Genomic DNA, 20,610 nt, shown 5'->3' with positions numbered 1-20,610 from the left:
GTCAGAACGATTTCCGGCATATCTAATATAATCGAAGGTTTTGGAAAAGCTAGTTTCGTCCTACCTAATGATACCCACATACACATTCCAAATGCATTATATTCTAGTAAGTCTACTAGAAATCTTCTTAGTTTTAAAGATATTTGACTCAATAATTTTCACATCGAAACTACCTCTGAGGCTAATAGAGAATATCTTCTTATTACTTCCGCTAATCCTAGCAACAAGAAAATCTTAGAAAAGTTTCACTCACTTTCCTCAGAATTATATATGATGAAAATTAGAACTATTGAGTCACACAATGTCATTGCTTCCAAACTCATAGATCCAAAATCTTTTACACTTTGGCATGAAAGATTAGGTTATCCTGGCGTCTCTATGATGCGTCGTATTATAGAGAATTCTAATGGTCATTCTCTTAAATATTTTAAAGTTTTTTCCAACAATGACCTTCCATGTCCAGCATGTTCATTAGGAAAATTGATTACTCGACCATCTCCTGTTAAAGTTCGGCTTGAAAGTCCAACTTTTCTAGAAAGAATCCAAGGCGACATATGTGGACCTATACACCCATCATCTGGCCCATTTAGGTACTTTATGGTATTAATTGATGCCTCAACAAGATGGTCTCATGTTTGTCTTCTCTCAACTCGTAATGATGATTTTGCAAAATTACTTGCCCAAATAATCAAATTACGAGCTCAATTCCCAGATCATTGCATTAAGTCAATTCGTCTAGATAATGCCGGTGAATTCACATCCGCAACCTTTGTCGACTATTGTATGTCTGTAGGAATATCAGCTGAACACCCAGTTCCTCATGTATATACACAAAATGGGTTAGCCGAGTCCTTTATCAAAAGACTCCAACTTATTGCAAGACCGCTGTTATTGAAAGCAAAATTACCTACATCTATTTGGGGTCACGTAATACTTCATGCTGCTAATATTATTAGGATTAGACCAACTTCCTACAATCAATATTCTCCGCTACAACTGGTACTTGGTCAAGTTCCTAATATTTCTCACTTCAAAATTTTCGGAAGTGCTGTATATGTATCGATTGCTCCACCACAAAGATCGAAGATGGGAGCTCAAAGAAGAGTAGGTATCTACGTTGGTTTTGATTCCAAATCTATAATTAGATATCTGGAACCTCTAACCGGAGATTTATTTACCGCAAGATATGCAGATTGTCATTTAGACGAGTCTATGTTTCCTCCCTTAGGGGGAGATAAACATTCAAATAAAGTTAATCCAGACCTAACATGGAATGCATCAGGATTATATTTTCTAGATCCACGTACCGGTCAATGCAAACTTGAAGTTAAAAGAATTATCCATATGCAAAATATCGCAAACCAAATACCTGACGCATTCAATGATTCTAGAAATATAACTAAATCTCATATACCTGCAGTAAATACTCCAACTAGAACATATATACCAATTCAAAAATCAGATACAAAAGAATTGGTTACAGAATCAAAGCTACGCTTGAAGCGTGGTAGACCGGTCGGTGCAAAAGATGTTGCACCACGAAAAAGAAAAATAAAGAGAATTGCCCCTGAAGTGGCACATGCTCCAGAAGAAGCAAATACCCCTGAAGTGGTATTATCTCCTGAAGAGATTTCAGTCCCTGAAGATACGGGATTAAACAATCATGAAATTTCAATAAATTATGTGCATGATATGAAATTATGGGATCGAAGTAAAGCCATAATCGATTATGTATTTGTGTATTCCGCAGCATTGGATGTCGACATAAATTCTGATCCTGAACCACAAAGTGTGGATGAATGCCGTCAAAGAAAAGACTGGCCAAAATGGAAAGACGCAATCCAAACAGAGTTAAATTCATTGCGTAAAAGAGAAGTATTTGAACCAGTTGTCCAAATACCAATTGGCGTGAACCCTGTCGGGAATAAATGGGTATTCATAAGAAAACAAAATGAAAATAGTGAAAATAATGAAATTATGAGATATAAAGCCCGACTTGTAGCACAAGGGTTTTCTCAAAGGCCTGGCATTGATTATCAAGAGACATACTCGCCAGTGATGGATGGAATTACTTTTCGTTTCATATTAAGTATGACATCTAAAGAAAAATTGGAAACACGTCTTATGGACGTCGTTACTGCATACCTGTATGGTTCACTTGATAATGAATTTTTTATGAAAATCCCAGAAGGATTAAAAATGGATGAGTTCAAGAAACCTCGTCATATATACTCCATTAAACTTCAACGATCATTGTATGGACTGAAATAATCTGGTCCTATGTGGTATAACAGACTTAGTCGTTATTTACAAAAAAATGGGTATATTAGTAATCAAATTTCGCCATGTGTTTTTATCAAAAAATCACAATATGGTTTTGTGATTATTGCTGTATATGTGGATGATTTAAACCTTGTAGGAACAGCTACAAAGGTTGATGAAGTTGCCATATATCTAAAGACAGAGTTTGAAATGAAAGATCTTGGAAGGACAAAATATTGCCTTGGTATACAAGTTGAGCACTTGTCATCGGGAATTTTCCTCCACCAATCTACATATACAGAAAAGGTTTTGAAGAGATTTTACATGGATAAATCTCATCCATTGACTACTCCAATGGTGGTTAGATCTTTAGAACCTGATAAAGATCAATTTCGACCACGAGAGTGAAGAGGTTCTTGGTCCTGAAATCCCATATCTTGGAGCAATTGGTGCACTTATGTATCTTGCAAATAATACAAGACCAGATATTGCATTTGCTGTGAATTTATTGGCTAGATTTAGCTCTGCTCCGATGGACAGACATTGGAATGGGATCAAGCATATATTTCGTTATCTTCGTGGAACAATTGATTTTGGGTTATTCTTCCCGAAAAACTCAACATCTCAGCTGATCGGATATGCAGATGCTGGATATTTGTTAGATCCTCATTTTGGAAAATCACAAACTGGATATGTATTTACATATTGTGATGCAGCCATTTCTTGGAAATCCACGAAGCAAACTACAGTGGCAACCTCAACAAATCACTCAGAACTTATTGCAATTCATGAAGCCAGTAGAGAATGTGTTTGGTTGCGATCTATCATAAAAAATATTCAAGAATCATGTGGATTACCGGATATCACAAGAAGTCCTACTGTCATGTTTGAGGACAACACTGCATGCATTGATCAACTCATGGAAGGATATATCAAAGGAGACAGGACGAAGCACATCTCACCAAAATTCTTCTACACTCATGAACTTCAAAAGAATGGTGAAATTGATATACAACAAATTCGATCATGCGACAATCTTGCTGATTTATTCACAAAATCATTACCGAATTCAACATTTGGGAAGTTGTGACATAGTATTGGAATGCGACGACTTAAAGATTTGTTACAACAAACTTCAGCGAATGATTAGTTTTTCCAAGGGGAGATTGTACTCTTTTTCCTTCGACAAAGTTTTTATCCCACTGGATTTTTCTTTGACAAGGTTTTAATGAGGCAATCTATGATCCATAGTGACAATCAAAGGGGAGTGTTATAATATGATTATCACATGGTCAATATTGTGAGCTTGTAATAGTAGGGCTATGAACTAGCACTTGAAATTGCATACATGCACTTAATGCCTTGTTCCTTGCATTGCCTATAAAAGCCATGCAATTGTGAATGAAAAGAACACACCAGCAACAATCTCTCCTTTGCTTGCATTCCTTTTATCACTTCTCTGCCCCTTTTATTTAATCCAGCTATTGTTATAATATAGTTAGTATTTTACAACATGAAGATATTATTATAATTATAAAATTGTTTTAAAAAATCACAACTATACCTCTAAAAATACACTATTGACTCAGGTTTAACATCCACAGCCCTCGGGGTCAACTCCTCCGGGGACACTTACGCATTCCCCGCCACGACACCCGAAATGACCCCATAAAAAAAGTGACCCCAATCTATCTAATGTTAAGCCCACTTCCCACATTTGTGTAGCACTCTTGTATTATTATTATATTATATATCTAATAATTGTTTTTATTATTTGATTTTAATTTTAATTTATTAGTATAAAAATTTTAATAATAAAATTAAAGTGATTAATTTTTTTTAAAATGTCAGTAAAATGAAAAATATGACCCGTAATTAAAATGCATTATATTATTAAAAAACATGAAATTGAAAATAACACACAAGAAAACATAAAATTTAAACGTTACAATTTAACGATTCTCGTTGAACTGCGAGATATGCTCAACCAAGTCATTTTGTAGCTGACGATGTGCCCGTCTATCACGCATCTGCATACTGTTTTGAATATATTTTTCGTACGGGATAGAGGGTTCTTCACCTAAATTACCTTTTGTTGCATCGTCATAGGTTGGGAATGAACCAAATTGAGTGGCATATGTGTCCCTTTCATCTTCAACAATCATATTATGTATTATGATGCATGCTCTCATGATTCTCCCAAGATCTTCTTTGTCCCAAAAACGTGTCGGACCACGTACAATTGCAAAACGAGACTGTAACACACCAAACGCTCGTTCAACGTCTTTTCGTTGGTTTTCTTGATATTTTGAAAATAATTTTCTTCTCACCTTATGGACGTGGTATCGTTTTAACGAATTTGCCCATTCAGGATATATTCCACCAGTTAAGTAATACCCCATATTATAATTATTTCCGTTGATAGTATAATTTACCTCTGGAGCACGACCTTGTAGGATATCATCAAATACCGGTGATTTGATCTAAAATATTTATATCATTATTTGATCCGGAAACTCCAAAAAATGCATGCCATATCTATAGATCAGATGAAGCAACCGCTTCCAATATAATTGTTGCAACTCCTTTATGACTGCTCATGAACATTCATTTCCATGCTTTTGGACAATTTTTCCATTGTCAGTGCATGCAATCAATACTACCCATCATACCGGGAAAGCCACGGGCCTCACCCATCTGCAATAGACGTTGCATGTCATTCGAGTTTGGCTTTCGTAGGTATTCACCCTCAAATATCGTAATTACATTTGAGACGAACTTTTTCAAGCCTTCAACCGCGATGCTCTCTCCAATACGAACGTAATCATCAACAGCGTCAGCAGATACACCGTATGCCAACATACGCATTGCCGCAGTGCATTTTTGTAAATGTGATAAACCTTTTCTTCCCACTGCATCAATCCTCTGTTGAAAGTATGGATCAAAATTTGAAACAGCATCCACGATACGAAGAAAGACATGTCTTCCCATACGGAATCTTCGTCGAAATATATTTTCTGGATATACAGGATTTGGTGAAAAATAATCATTCACTAGACGACGATGACCTCCTTCACGATCTCTGTAAATATTTCTTCGGGGTGTGGATGTTGGGCTATGTCCATGTATTTTATGAAAGAGCTCGAGTTGACGATTTCTTTTAGTGTCATCAGAAAACTCTTCTTCAAATTATTCAATGAATTCTTCAGTGAAGCTTTCTAGTGTGGGTGTTTGATTCATGTTGATGTGAATTGAAAGAGATGATGCGTCTAGTTTATATAGAAGGTAAAAACGAATATATTCCAGCTTCCAACGACTAGTTTACAAATAAATAAAAACAAGCAATAACTTCCAACGACTAATTTACAAATAAATAAAAACAAGTACTAGCTTCCAACAGCTAGTTTATAAATAAATAAAAACAAGCACTAGCTTCCAACAACTAGTTTCTTGCCATAATTTTCTCAAGTAATTTTGCATGAGCCATCCGCTGAGCATCATTCATTTTTTCAGTATCCGCCAAAATGACTTGTAAATCCATTTCAGCTTGCTTCGCCTCAAGCTCCCTTCGTCGAGTCTCAATGTCTTTTTGACGAATTTCATTCACGGTTTCCATTATAGTCATTTTCCTCAAATCATTAGCTTCGAAAGCTTTATATTCTTCAACTTCTGTTGTTGTTGCCTTTCCCTTTCCCTTCCTTTTAGCTGCTTTTGTACCTTTAGGACGAATCAGTTCAAATTCATCAGATGTTGGTGTATCATTATTTCCCTCCGATGAGTAAGTTCCAAAACTACTTAATTTAGTTATTTTAGAACTTTCACTAGTTCTAAGAGTTCTCCACTTGGGTTGTCTACGAAGCTCACGCCAATGATTGTCAAAGTTAGACTTCTTCTTGTAATATTTTAAATGAAGTGCATTAGCTTCCTCAATTATGTTGTCCAAGTTTGAACCGCTCCCGACTCTTCATGGAGCCTCATCATGACACGATCCAAATTTTTGAGCACCTTCATTTATTCGTTGCCACCTTTTTTTCATTGCCATAACTCCTCTCCTAATAACACCAGGATTATATTCTTCACAATATTGACGAATTCGGTCCTAAAATGCATCGGCTTTTTGATCTGTACCGACTAATGGATCGATTGACACATTTAACCATGCACTTATTAAGAGTTTATCTTCAACCCACTTCCACTGACCAATAGTTTCTCGTACCTCTCCGGTTTCCTCGCAATCATCATTTAGATCAATAATGTTTTCATGACCAAAGGCGGGGACTTGCGTTTCCGGAGAATTTTGAATATTGATAGGTGTTTGATGGGTTTCAAATTGTGGATTTGAAAAAGGAGGAAATGGAAACGGATATGGAGAATTTTGAGGATATGAAAATGAAAATTGAGAATTTTGAGAATGTGGAAATTGGTATTGAGAATTCGAATTTTGTGAATTAAAGGCTAAATTTTGTGGGTTTGGAAAATAAGAATTTTGATATGGATATGGAAATTGAGGGTTTAGATTTTGAGGAGTTGAATTTTGATTTGAAGATGGGGTATTTTTTGGATTCATGTTTGCCAAGATAATTTTTTTAGAAGTAAAGAGTGTAAATAGCAGTGGCTTGGGGATTGGTATTTATAGGAGAAAAAAATGTTACCGTTTTATATATACGTTGTTATTACAACGTTAATATTTATTAACGACTATATATCAATTTTGATACTGATGTTGGATTACTATGCAGATGTGCAACAACTTTTGGGTAAAAGTGAATTAAAAAAAATCAACTGGCCAAGGCCCGACGTGGTGTGACTTGACCAGTTTTGATGAATCACTCCAATGCTTTGCAGTGCCATTTCGTGTTGGCCAATTCATTTTACGTGTCCCGAGGAGGCAAGTGACCCGGCGCTGCACTTGCTCTAAGCCCTGTTTAGGGGCATTATTTTTGTTTGTAATATTTCATGTTCAATAAAAGAAAAGATGTTGATGGAGTAACATCCGGGAGAAGAAAATGAAATAGTTAATTGGGTCATGGGTGTTGTGTCTTTTGGGGGAGTAGGTAGCAATGGTGGGCCGGTTCCAGTCCAGCCTTAACTTTTGCTTTCTCATACTGGACTGGATTGGACTCATGGCAGCTTATAGTCCTGGGTAACATTTTATTGTTTTTTTTTAATATTTAATTTTTTATTGTTTCAGTAAATACTAGTGAAGTTTCCTGTTTCCAACAAAAGATTTATTTTAAACCTTTTTTGCAAGTAATTCTCATAGACATTTTAAATTGAAACATTTCCCTACTTACAGAAGTATATTTTCACTAAGGAGCTCCGCTCAGATGTGAACACGGATATGCTTAGTTACCGGAATTTAGATCAATTTATCTTTATTATAACTCATAACTAGAATTTAAATCAAATTATTCTTATTATAATTTACGGTGCACATGTCAGCTACCACATGCAGCAGCAATACATGTAGAAAATTAGTTCTGAAACTATATAAATATATAATCTGTGAACAAATGCTCATTTTTTTAATATATTGAAATTGAGAGAAAACATAATTAATACGTGCAGAACTTTTTTTATGCTACGCCTTACAAAATATATAGAACTGATAAAACTAACTAACAGAGCTGATGAGCTAGTAAATAGGATCCACTTCCACATTATCCCCATCACTCCAAACTTATTCAAATATTTCTAATACTGCGTAACTTGCAGCTGACCTAGTCTTGGTACAGATAAAACAAAACACATCTTAATTAAAACATAACTTAAATAAATAACCCAAATAATTAATAACTAAATTTAAGATTATTTCAACAATCACCCCCTTAATCTTAAATTTATGAAGCACTTCTCTTCATTTTTGTAATGCACTTCTCACCACCATCTCTTCATTTTGTGATGCACTTCTCACAACTATGAAGTTTGATGCACTTCTCATCAAAAACAATTTTGGAGTACTTTTCTCCAAAGTGCACATAATCACCCACATTTCTAAAATAATTTTTTTTTCACTCATTAGTAAATAGGATTCACTCCCACATTATCTCAACACTCCAGATTTATTCAAATACCTAATATTGATACAGATAAAATAAAATATATTTTAATTAAAATATAACTTAAATAAATAACCCAAATAATTAATAACTAAATTTAAGATTATTTCAAAAATTCATGTTTTAAACCAGCGGAAAGGGAACGGAGATATAAAACATAGGGACAGGGACAAGCACCTAAATGTCAACTGATAACAAACACGGTGTCGCTGAAAAGAAGAAAACCAAAAATTGTTCCTGTTTATTTAAATTATCAAATACAACTCTTTCCTGTATATGTTGGTTACATGTACATGTCCTATACTAGAGTAGGCCATTAGTACTATATTGGTCTCTCAAATGATTTATCACTGTTCTTCATGGTTCAAATTCACGAATCTTATGTTAATGTTTTGCCGTTTCCATCTAAATTACGTATCTAACGCAATCTTTAACGGTTGTGATTCAAAAATTTACATTTGAATCATCAACTGATTTAAATACTGATCCAAATTTCTGACCAACTTCAATATTGTGATTCAAATTTCTGATCCAAATTACTTTTTACATATAATAATATATAAATATCATATTAAACAATTTTATCTTAAATTTATCATTTAATCATTATTAACAATTTATATAACATTTCATAAATTAATTAAATCAAAAAAATATATACATAAAAATATTAAAATTGTGCACTTAATTCACGAAAAACACATTTATTGCAATAATTAATATACAAAATATCATTGATACACCATAATTTTCCGAATTACTATATTTTTCCCGCATATACTCAATTAATGCATCTCTAAGTGCAATATGTGTCTCTTTATTTTTTTATTTTTAAATTTTAATGAAATTATGTTTTCTCGTTATTTTAAGTTTTGTTTTAAAAATAAATTTTGTTAACTATTAATTATATTTTGTTATTAATTATATAATTAAATAATTAAAAATAAATTTAAAATCTCATAAACTACAAATAGCAAAACCATTATTTTATATTAAGCGATTCAAATTTGGATTAGTGAACAGTAGTTGGATCACTACTGTTCACTTATACAAATCTGGATCACTATTGAAATGAAATATGTGGTAATCTATCCCAAATTTAAATATTTGGTTCACTGTTGGATTTGCCGTAAGCGGTGCCATGAAAACTGAGGTCACAATAGTCTCTGTCTGAACCAAGATCACAAGACAACCGGACCCGGAGTTTAAATTAATTTATGCTAATTTTTAGAGTTTTAGCGGGGTTAACGTATGCTTTATACTACTAATTTTATTTATTTTTTCTAATGTTTAGAGGTTAACAGCAGTTTAAATTCAAGATTGTAAAAAAGACTTATTAAAATTTTCAGGTGCAGTTAGCCTCCTTTGCCGACAACAATCAGGCACATTTTGAAAAGGTGCAAGATCGTTTAAAAAGAATTATAAACCTAAATAATACTCCATCAGTCCTATTATACGTTTCATATTTTGATTTATGATATTATTCATGATAAGCGGGTTACTATTAATTTACGTTTAATTTATAAGATCAAATATAGTAATTAGTGATCTTGTTGAATTAATATTTAAAAGTGTGCATTGTCAAATGTGTTCAACATAACAAACGTTTTTAGGGACAGAAAGAGTACTATGTGACCCAAAACTTACAAAACCACCAGGTATGACAAGTGTCAAAATGTAATTTGCGGGCTCATATAAATGCACGCAAATTCCATATTATTATGAGCAAAGTTATCATTTATAAATTATTTGAGAAAAAAAATTGTGACGGGCCTCTGGCATAACCCTAAATAGATATTTTGCAGGTGTTGTGAAGTTAACGACTTAATGTTGTTAGATTCATTCATGTAACAGGTGTTGTGAAGTTAATGGCTTAATGTTGTTTAATTCATTCATGTAATTGTAAAAGGCAGAGGCAGTATACATACATGCATGAATTTTTTTTATGAATACATGATGCTCGTCATTTTACTTACTGCTATACAATATCAAGGCAGGGTACGCCAGAAGAAAATCTTACTAAAAGATACCACGTTTAGAGAAAATTGAAGTTCTCAGATGTATGGGTCTCTATGGTTCTCAGATGTGTGGGTCCATACTCTATAGTGCAGCACTTGCAGTGGCCACTGGCCAGACATGGCATGTGTTTATGGGAGCCGGGACTTGTTAATTTTGAATATTATCTTCTCTCTCCAAATTACCCAACTGGTAAATTTTCACCTTAACACTAGTGATTATGTGAAATTCTTTTCTTTAATAATTGTCCCTGTGCTTTCATTTTCTGAGCGTTAGTTTGGGCAGACAAAAACAACAGTTTCCACAAATTCAAACAGAGAATATTTTGTTACCACCTAAATCTTATTCACAATAGGTTGAAAAAATAGGAATAGCCCCCACATTAACATCATCATTGTTCAATTCTGTCACATTTGATACAACAGCACTAGCATGCCCAGCTCAACTAAACCACATATTCCATTATCGTGAAAAAGAATAGAGGTCCACCAATTACATACTGTTAACAGCTACAACTAATGTGATCAGTTGGGAGAGTGTTGGCTATTTTCTTTTCTCATCTTTGGAGCTGTCAGATCCTGACATTAACAAACCCGCATCTTCATCGACATAATTATTAGTGCATCGTTGACACACATGCACAAAGTGCGAGTGATCCGAGTGAAACTGTAAATGCCATGTCAGTGGAGATGTGTGCCTTGAGTATGATGAGGTGGGACGGACGAGATGCCTTGTTTAGAGAGCTCGTTAAGTACACTGTCCGTGGACGGAGGTTTGAGGCCTAATGGCAAGGGCAACCATGGTTTGCTTATTGCTTCCTTTACTACTTTGTCGATCACCTCTTCTTCAGCCTGCATGTGCAGATTAAAGTAAAGCTAACGACACAAAGTAGGATCAAAAGCATAACAGTCACTTTAAGCAGATTCAAGTCCAAGACACATGGTCCATACTCCATACCTAGCCATACCTTTTTAACTCATCAGTATCATGTAGTTTCTATTTTCTAGTTTAGTATCGACTAAAAGAATAAAAAAACACTGTGACACCAAACGGCGTTCTTGTTTGATAATTGCAGATAAAAATTAATCTATTTAAATTTCAAAAAAGCTTCCTTGTCGAGTAACTTCATCATTGTATCAGCTACATAGAAAATCAATTACACAAGTTTAGCACACTGGAAATTAAATATTAAAGATTTACCGGACAGAGGTCAAACAAATTATCAGGCATCTGGGAGATGTTCAAGTAATCGGAGTTCTGACACTGAGGTGTACTCTGAAGTATCCAAAAATTGTATAAGTTAGTAATGAGTAGTTAAAGCACTTTTTGAAGGAAATGATTGCAATTAGCAGCATTATAGATTGTTTAATGCATATAACATACCTGAGGATATGGGGGGCATGGTCCAACTGGAGGTGGCGGCATTACAGGGCAACCCCATGCATCAGCGTGCATCTGAAACAGAAAATGCTAATAAATAGTCTGATTGACTTGCTCTTATGAGCTAGCCCTAGATATAGATTTACTGGGTTCCTCCAAGTTGAGATACTCTGTTAGCAATCTGATGTGTGGACTATAAAACCATATGATAATCGTGTGAAAATAAAACTGCATTGGGAATGAGCTAAATTAAAATTTTAGTATATGTAAATTTTAAGACAAAATGAATCAAGTGGTTTTTACTTCAATCTGATCAAAATTATAGAATGAAATTACAAGAAGCAGCTTTGGTTTGTTATATTTAATAACGTATCCACCACAACTTACAATATTTTTTTTATCTACATACATACATCAACATATGAGGCAATGGCATGTGAACAGAATTTAACAATTATAATTTTCAGGGCACCAAAGACTTCTAATCACTTAAGACTTTTATAAATACACACTTACTGCTGGATATGGAGTCCAATGCCAATTTTCTGTAGTTTGCCATGCAGGATAGTAAGGAGCACCCCACATTTGGACTCCAGCAGGATAACTGCTAGGTGGAACCCAGCCCTGATAACCCTGGCCACCTGGGAGGAAACTGGTGTTTTGATATGAAGGGAAGACCATTACAGGTTTGCGCGAGCCATAGTTCCGGTCCTTTGGCAAAATGTGTCTCTGCTGCATTCTATATTTCTGCTTGAAATTGAAAAGGTAACATTTAATTATCAGTGACAACATCGATTCTCAAGAGCCAAGGCACACTTCCCCAGTCCACACTATTTTAATTGTTTCGAAACCAGATATCTCTTTTCCATTTATTAGGATTGATCATGTACATAGGAATCCAAATATATGGTTCTCTAATACCATTAAATTTTATTTTTAATAAAGAGAACGATTTTAAGAACAGAATTTGAACATGAAAATGAATATACAAATTTGATATATAAAGTTTCTGAGGTTAAGGTTGTAATCTGTCTATGTTATGTAATAATAATCATAAAAAAGAGTAAGAAATTTAGACTATTAGAGTATACATTGTTTAAGATACATTTAGCTAGTAGGCTTTGCATTCTAAGAAGTAAAATGAAAATTGCATATTAAAATGAATCAAATGGATGACTAAGAAATTCCTACGTTAGCTTTAACTTTTTATGGTAAAATTATTTGTCTAAATGACTTGATCAAAACGACCGACTTCTGGAGCTGAAAACATAGAATTCCACTAACCTGGAGATGACTCGCTACATTATGTCTAGTTAAACCCTCCACTTTCATCACTTCTAAAATTTTTGAAGGGATTGCCTGATCTACCCCAAGTTTCTCTACAGCCTGCACAAACTTTTTGTGCAGCTCAGACGTCCAGTCTACCTGAAACCCAAAAGAGATGAAAGTAGTCACTTACTTATTTGGTTTATAATGACAAGAACATGTTGATTTTGATCTGTACTTTTGACCAGAACTCTGTGTGATTTCATATCAACAAGAAGTTGCAGGCTTATGAACAAGTTGTTTGTCAAAGTTTGCTTCCAGCAAAAACATAAATTCTAATTAGTTCCTAAACTAATACTCGAGCCTATATCATAGTTATTAGGATTCTGACTTGTATGTGCTTTTCACTCTCATAAGTCATAAGGGTGCATCCTTTATATATGTACCGTGTCCACATACAGAAAAATTACCGCAGCCTTTCCTTTCAAGCATCTTATTAAGAAAAGCCTACATAAGCTATTGTGTAATTTCCCTTGCTGATTCGATAACTTCACTGTAGATTTGGATAGTCTTCTTTTTCATTAATTACTTAAAAAATTAGGAAAAGTAACTATTAGTAAAAGGTGACCTGAATCTTTCATCACTATGCACCAGCTTACCTTTGCCTTTTTCCGACTAGCTTTGAACCCGCATATCTTACGAAGTCGGGATGCTTTACTATTAGTCTTAGTGTCAATGCTGGTGTTCATGGGAATCCCTTTATCAGAGCAAAGAGACGACTCAATACTCTTATCCTTAGAATCATTAGCTAACTGATCCTCGGGTCTGAAATCACCATCCCCGGATCCTTGAGAAGGGGTCGCCTGAACGGTACTTTCAGCTACTATATTACCATAAGTAGTTTCAGCTACTGAAAGACCCAAAGTATTTTCGACAGATTTAGATTCCACATCTGGCTCCATGCCATCTTTATCCGCTATAATGTTAGCTTGATCTTGGCAATCCCCATCATCTAGTAACCTTTCTCCTCTCTTTATTTGTGGGGTTGAAGGGGCCGGATACTTATCACTTCCTGCTGATAGCTCCTGATTCTGATTGTTGTATTCTATTTTAACAGAGAGTTGGTGGTTTGATTCTCCATTCCCTAAACAGAGCTGTGGTAAGGTCACAGATTCTCTTAAAGGCTTCACTGATTCAGAGATGTCCTTTCCTCCGGCATTAAATGCCTGCCAGGGTAGAGGTTGTCAAAAAAAATTCTACTACTGCTTAAGAAATTCTAAAAAAAAGTGAGAAGAAAATATGAGGATAGGAAACCAAACCTTGTGAAGTACATGCTGCCATATATTTTTAATTTTCTCCTCTGAGAGTGGTTTCCTTAAGAACTCAACAGCACCAAGCTATATCAATTAGCAAGAAAGAAGTAGAACATTAATGGATAAAGAACTCATATTCATGTCACAGTTAGTCGATGGATATTCAAAGCTTTGTAATAGTATGGCTTTATACTGATATCAAAATGACTAAAGCGCAAAACACTTGCATTCAACATAATATGTAACAAGTATTCTACATTGACTGTCTTCGCTAATAAACACATATGTATAAATATATCTGTGCATCATGAACTCACCGCTATGCACTTCATCGTGGTACTCAGGCAGTGCATATTCGAAGTCACTGTAACCAAAACATTACTTAATTGCATTAGAACCTGTTAATTGACATATCTAGGAAATATAAACATGCTCTAATGTGTAAAATAGAATGGCATTTCCTTTTGATGTTATTCCATTATAAGAGGTGTGGAGAGAGAGAAAATTCTGAGAATAGGTGGTCAAAGAAAGCACTCAGATTGGACAAACTTAATTAGTATATGATCTTAAACAAAACTTAGAGAACCGCAATATTATCAGGGAAAAAGCCATATGTGGACTTACTTATTGTAGGCAAATCCTTTGCAGTCTCAAGAAACTTAAATCTACCATCACTGTTATCGCTGCTCACCTGCATGATTGGACATTTTAAAACCATAACTCCACAGTGCTATGGGAAATGGATATAGAAAGTTACTTATGCAGTGCAACTAGATTAGAGAATGGTATGGAAAATTGATCTTATGTTTTAAGTAAATAAGATAATACGGTACGCTTCTTTAATTATAGGGAAAGAACTGTTTTACAAAAAAATGTTTCTGATTAAAATAATACTTGAGTGCATTAATACTTTTTAGCATAATCGTTCATGCTTGCAGTATAAATTACCTCTACTATAGCAACATGGAAGCCCTCAGCACTGTTTGAAATGGCAGATAAAGCTTCAGTTTCGTTGTAGAATACAGAAACTATCATGGAAAAGAATAAGGTAAATTATCAATCAGTGGATGTAGGTACTGGTAAATTAACAAGTAATATAACTAAATCTATACTAATGCTGCACATATTAAGATTAAGTCATGACAAACTGAATGCACATAAGACAGAGCAAACCTAAATAGATCCTAATTAACTAGTTAAGTGGACAATAGTCGCATAAAAAGCATTATTTACACAGATCATCACAAATAAAACAAGAAGAAGCTGACAAGGAAAATGGTAATTTTGAACTTAAGGAGATATATATATCTAACCACTTATTTTTATATGATGATAATATTACAAGTCGCAGCGACATGTGTAGCATAATATATATATACTTCATAAAATGTGTCCCTTGTGGAATGTTTGCATAACATATTCTTATTTATCCCATAACAATAAGATCCTTGTAAATGGCTGGACCATGAACTTTACTAAAAAGGTCATATGCCGATAAAGGCTGTGCAGTTCAAAATCTTAGGCAAATTTGTTAAAGATACATGATCCAATTAAGCCACTACTAACACCTTAAGGTTGGTTCTCTCCCTACAGAAAAGCTGGTAACTTAGCATGCTCTCGAGTTAGAACCCTGATATTCCAATTTTTTCAATAAAAAAAAAAGATTACTGAGAAATGTCAAAGGTATATCCTACTAAGCCACTCATTTAACACCTTAAGGATTAGAACTGTTAGTAACTCAACAAAGACACTACATGGGCTCTAATTATGGGAAAGAGGATTAACAGTGAGGAGCATTAAGTTCAACTAAAATGACATATCAAATTTTGAATAACATAAAATCTTCACAGCTGTAGGCTGTAACCCAGACTAGAATGATGTAGTCAATATTTCAAGAATCTAAATGCATAACAGTAGAGCAAAATGTCACAATCAGTTTTGGGTAGTATACTAGTATATCAATAAAAATAAAGCCAAATACTTTAAGGAATATACAAAAAAGATAACTTCTTTTGCCCAGTGGGTTAACTCAAAGATTCTACTTTCAGTACCAAGATGAGTTTTCTATTAGCAAGACTAGATTGAAAATGACATGGACCAAAGTTTTGCTTGTTCAGAAAAAAAAAATCTTGTAGATGAGAGAAGTGAAGGAAAGAAAGGGGATCTTTTTGAAATCTGACCAATATAATCCATCTCCTCAAGCTTTGATCTTGTTTCTGAAGCAGAATCACTCTCTTGTTCAAGAAGCAGGACTCTGAGTCCTTTTGGAAAATCTTTCCATTCCAATAAATCATTAGCATTTAAAACCATACTTAATATGCATACTTATATAAGCTGCCTGGTTTATTGTGGCAGATCAACATTAAATTGGAACCTGCAGGAAACACACCAACAATAAGATCATCATGTGAATTGATCTATACATGTGTTTGTTGTATAAGTACTATGTAAAGCATAAACCAATAAACAAGTCATGATGAATCTAAAAGGTATGCTTAAAAAACAACCAGAATTATAAAATATTAGTAGATGCAGGCATTATTATGATATTAATTTGCACAATAAAAACATGTTTTGAGTGTTGAAATATTAGTACAACAACATTGCTAACTAGGAAGAAGCTTATGATGCTTAATCACTCTCCTGATCATCATACTTCAAAATTTTCCAATAATTGCACTTGGCCTAAAGAAAAACATAATCAAGAATATAGATGTATATATTCTATATATGGAGAGTGGGAGATCTTGCAGTTTGAGAGAGCAAGAAAACAAAGAAAACCCACGTCAGATCTTGAGGGAAATATATCAAGTAAAAAAGACAGCCAAAGACCAAAAACACACTAATCATCAGTAAAACTAGCTAGAAAAAGAAAAAAAAATTATGAACCAAGATCCTGACAAATGCATGCAGTTGAGGGAAAAAATATAACAAGAAGAAGAAGAAGAAGAAGAAGAAGATGAATCGTGAAATAAGGATTACTAAACATTGGAAGTTGATCAAGCTATTTGTTACACTAAAAAGAACACACACACAAAAACAATGACTAAATAGAATTAGTATAAATGCATGTAAGAAAATGTTTGTGTTCTTGAAGCAAAAGATGAAGTGGTTGGATTAAAAAAAATGGTAGAACAGTAACTTGGGAAAATGGAGAAAAGGTTCTTACAGGGGAACAGACTGTATCAGAAAACACCCAGGAGAGAGAGTGGGGGAGAGAGAGGGAGGGGTAGTTCTTAGTTTTAAGTGCTGATAAATAGAGTGGGATAGGTGGATGGATAAATGAGTCTGTGACTTTGCGAACTGTTGCTTTCAGTATAGGTAGCTGCGGACCACGGATAACACGCACTTTTAACATACACATTACACTATACTTTATATCATATTTACCTCCTAAATCCATGCTAATCAACTCCATTCCAATTTCAATAGTCTCTTCGCCTATGTTTATAATTTAAAAATAAAAATATTTTAAGACCTGTCTTGACATCCTTATTAACATTTTATTAGAATTATGGGATATCATTTGGTCAAGTGAGTTAGCATATGGTGTCGATTTGAGATATTGTCTTCTCAAATAGTGTGTAAACTTTTCTTAAAAAGTAGTGTGTAAACTTAATTTGTGATTATGTATAAAATATTATTTTTCTAATATATTTTTATTATACTTTTTTTAAAAAAGTTAGTGAAATTAGCATATTAAATACCAATTATTGTAGTGTATTTTGAAATAAGAATGTTAAAAATAATACGGAAAAAGATAATAATAAAACATAATTTTTTTAATTATGTGGCAAAATTGACACCTCGAGAAGGTTGACAACCATTGATGATGCTTTTAAAGCAAGGAAACCCTTGATTTTATTATATTTAAATATAATTAAACGTTTAACAATTGAAATTTGAAAAAAAAATTGATTTTAAATTTGATTATATTGTGAAATAATTTTGGATAAATGTGATTTTACTGCGTAACTACTACAAAAACACTTTAAACTATTTCATCAAATTTCAATAATTTTTTAAATAAAAAAATTGTGCCACTTCGTTTTTAAATAAATTATGTATTTACATTTTTTAAATAATAACATTTTTTAAATAATGGTTCTCTGCGAACCTCTATCTAAGCGAGCCCTACATGGATTGTCACCCATAATAAGTAAGTGATGAACACAAAACACCGAGTTTATTCACATTAGGGATGTACATACAAACCGCTCAACCGCATTTAACGCTCGCAGCTGAACCAAAATTTGTAGATAATCGCATAACACGGGTTAATTGCAGATGAAAATTTTAATAATCATTTATTTACAATTTGGATACGATTTTACATTTTTAAAAATCGTAAAATCACAACCGCAAACCGTAATGTATATAATTAAAAAAATATTATAGTTCATAGTATATAAACTAATATATTATACACATATTTTTATTTAAAATATACACATTTTAATACTTCTTTGTTTTACTTTTACCGGAATCTTAAACCATAAGTTAGAAGTCCACTTACATACCTTAAACCATAAGTTCTCCAAGTGTACATACACACTACCTTCATTGACCCAATATTCCCTATCCTTTCAATATATTTCTATGTCATCAAAAAAAATAAGCCCCTCAAAAGATCATTGTGATATTACTATGATAGAATAGTGACCTTTCAAATAATGGTTTTTCAGTTGTGTGCACATTGACACATATTAAGTACAAACTTTTATAATTTTAGCTTGTTTTGATTGGTCAATACTTCTTAATAATAGTGAACACCTGTATTTACAACAAATAGATCAATTAAAATATTCAAAATTTTATAAGTTTTAGTGTTTAGCATGTACCCATGGCACACACTTGACAAACCCTTCAAATAATATGATATCGGGAGAAGCATATAGTTGTTTGACAAATGTCACCTTAGAGCAACTCCAATCGTGTTCACCTATTAGCTAAAATGTCTAGGTGTCATCCTAATAATAAATATTAGGTAAAAATAATGTCACTCCGACCATCAAATCTGTTAGCACTAATTATAGATATCATTTATCACATCTTCTATATTTGTTGATCCTCTAGTCATTAGCTAAAATATTCGGATCACATCCACGTGAGCTTTCTGACATATTTAAACATATAACTATATATACATACATATTTATATTCATAGTACATTTAATATATATGGATAAAAATTCTTATTTTATATTTAATATTTTTAGTTTATATAATATTAAGTATAAAAATATTATTTTCTTATTAACCAAATTTATCAATTATTTTGACATACAATTGCATATTTATAAAAATATTAATAAATCCAATATGATAAAATATAATAGAACTATACATTTTATAATATATAATAGATTTTATTCATTATTTTTTTTCATATTTAAATGTGTTATATATTTTGAGTTTTAATATTTATTAAATTGCAATTATATTCAATATTTTTCATTACATTTATATTTTATTTAAACTTTTATTATATTAAGTATTAAATAAATTTATTTTATCATTTAAAATATGTATGTGAGTATCTGAAAAATAGGTAAAAATAATATTTTTGAATATAACTAATCATTATAACTAATACCATTAAAACACGTGTGCTTGCAGGTTCAACAAAATTATGGATAATGATAATTTGGCTAATTATTTTAGCGAGCGTGGTTGGAGATGCTCTTAATTTTAAAAAGTTTTTGAGAAACTAGGCCAACTAATCAAATTTGCCCGGCATTCCAAATATTTTGTCAATTTAATTGATCTCGTTGTTCTCATTGAACAAGGATTGTTTCAATAAAGGCTCGGCCATTATATAACTCATAACATATTAGTTGTCGTTAATATCAGTACCAGTATTCAAATGTCCTACAGTGTGCAATATTTTGTTGCAATTCTTCATGTTATGCTTCAAGTGGTTTAACGGCAAATTAAACTATACTAGTTTATAGCCCATGCTTTGCACACGGGGAGCTCAAAAATTATTTAATAATATAAATAAATAAATTTATAATTTAAATTGAATAATATGATTATAATAGATTAAATTATCTATATAATAAGTGTATTACATCTACATATTATGATAAATTTATTTAAGAACTACTTTCGTTACGTATGTTAATTTTGTGTTATATATTTTATGAGATTATTTCTATAAATAGATCTGTTAAAATTTAAAATTTACTTCAAATTTGTATTAAAAACTTACCATAAGTGGTTTTCAAAAAAAAAAAACTTACCATAATAACACAATTCATATTTAAAATTGTATTGTAAAGTTTCTATAATTAAAATGGGTCATAATAATT

General features: G+C 32.8%; 5 protein-coding genes across 7 annotated transcripts; 1 reads left to right on the top strand and 4 right to left on the bottom strand.

The window, feature by feature from the left end:
- The first annotated feature begins 381 nt into the window (after positions 1-381).
- Positions 382-3,352, top strand: LOC141664839 (uncharacterized). The gene is made up of 2 exons (XM_074470794.1): positions 382-1,611; positions 2,636-3,352. The coding sequence occupies exons 1-2, from the start codon at positions 382-384 to the stop codon at positions 3,350-3,352; spliced, it is 1,947 nt and encodes a 648-aa protein (XP_074326895.1).
- An 862-nt stretch (positions 3,353-4,214) lies between these two features.
- LOC141664838 (uncharacterized) lies at positions 4,215-4,664 on the bottom strand. Its single transcript, XM_074470793.1, has one exon. It carries the CDS (start codon positions 4,662-4,664, stop codon positions 4,215-4,217), a length of 450 nt encoding a protein of 149 aa, XP_074326894.1.
- Positions 4,665-4,902: 238 nt separating this feature from the next.
- LOC141664837 (uncharacterized) lies at positions 4,903-5,253 on the bottom strand. Its single transcript, XM_074470792.1, has one exon. The coding sequence runs from the start codon at positions 5,251-5,253 to the stop codon at positions 4,903-4,905; it is 351 nt and encodes a 116-aa protein (XP_074326893.1).
- Positions 5,254-5,704: 451 nt separating this feature from the next.
- LOC141664836 (glutathione S-transferase T2-like) lies at positions 5,705-6,501 on the bottom strand. Its single transcript, XM_074470791.1, has 2 exons — positions 6,463-6,501; positions 5,705-6,154 (listed from the first exon to the last, which is right to left on the bottom strand). The coding sequence occupies exons 1-2, from the start codon at positions 6,499-6,501 to the stop codon at positions 5,705-5,707; spliced, it is 489 nt and encodes a 162-aa protein (XP_074326892.1).
- A 4,192-nt stretch (positions 6,502-10,693) lies between these two features.
- On the bottom strand, positions 10,694-17,606 carry LOC141663704 (two-component response regulator-like APRR2). 3 transcript variants are annotated; one of them, XM_074469497.1, is made up of 12 exons: positions 17,466-17,606; positions 16,477-16,670; positions 15,245-15,324; positions 14,921-14,987; positions 14,614-14,660; positions 14,303-14,380; positions 13,643-14,209; positions 13,002-13,142; positions 12,234-12,467; positions 11,721-11,792; positions 11,538-11,612; positions 10,694-11,188 (listed from the first exon to the last, which is right to left on the bottom strand). In XM_074469497.1, the coding sequence occupies exons 2-12, from the start codon at positions 16,604-16,606 to the stop codon at positions 11,018-11,020; spliced, it is 1,662 nt and encodes a 553-aa protein (XP_074325598.1). In that variant the 5' UTR covers positions 16,607-16,670; positions 17,466-17,606; the 3' UTR covers positions 10,694-11,017. The 3 variants fall into 3 exon arrangements, with proteins under 3 accessions (XP_074325598.1, XP_074325600.1, XP_074325599.1); XM_074469499.1 differs by having other exon boundaries at positions 12,234-12,464; XM_074469498.1 differs by lacking the exon at positions 17,466-17,606 and having other exon boundaries at positions 16,477-17,399.
- Positions 17,607-20,610: the final 3,004 nt, after the last annotated feature.

The sequence above is a fragment of the Apium graveolens genome, chromosome 6 (genome assembly GCF_009905375.1).
Source record: "Apium graveolens cultivar Ventura chromosome 6, ASM990537v1, whole genome shotgun sequence".
Taxonomy (NCBI): domain Eukaryota; kingdom Viridiplantae; phylum Streptophyta; class Magnoliopsida; order Apiales; family Apiaceae; genus Apium; species Apium graveolens.
Note: the sequence above shows the minus strand (reverse complement) of the source record. Positions and strands in the feature narration are given on the sequence as shown.

Bases quoted from the DNA above. Each gene is read 5' to 3' on its own strand.
- LOC141664836 (XM_074470791.1), bottom strand. From the start codon at position 6,501: ATGATTGCGAGGAAACCGGAGAGGTACGAGAAACTATTG. The intron at 6,155-6,462 runs GTCAGTGGAAGT...AAATATTACAAG, and splicing joins AGAGGTACGAGAAACTATTG to AAGAAGTCTAACTTTGACAA.
- LOC141664838 (XM_074470793.1), bottom strand. From the start codon at position 4,664: ATGGGGTATTACTTAACTGGTGGAATATATCCTGAATGGGCAAATTCG.
- LOC141663704 (XM_074469497.1), bottom strand. From the start codon at position 16,606: ATGGTTTTAAATGCTAATGATTTATTGGAATGGAAAGATTTTCCAAAA. The intron at 14,661-14,920 runs GTAAGTCCACAT...TTTTGGTTACAG, and splicing joins AAAGGATTTGCCTACAATAA to TGACTTCGAATATGCACTGC. The intron at 14,381-14,613 runs GTGAGTTCATGA...TAATTGATATAG, and splicing joins CCACGATGAAGTGCATAGCG to CTTGGTGCTGTTGAGTTCTT.
- LOC141664837 (XM_074470792.1), bottom strand. From the start codon at position 5,253: ATGGGAAGACATGTCTTTCTTCGTATCGTGGATGCTGTTTCAAATTTT.
- LOC141664839 (XM_074470794.1), top strand. From the start codon at position 382: ATGCGTCGTATTATAGAGAATTCTAATGGTCATTCTCTTAAATATTTT. The intron at 1,612-2,635 runs GTATTATCTCCT...TTAGATCTTTAG, and splicing joins AAGCAAATACCCCTGAAGTG to AACCTGATAAAGATCAATTT.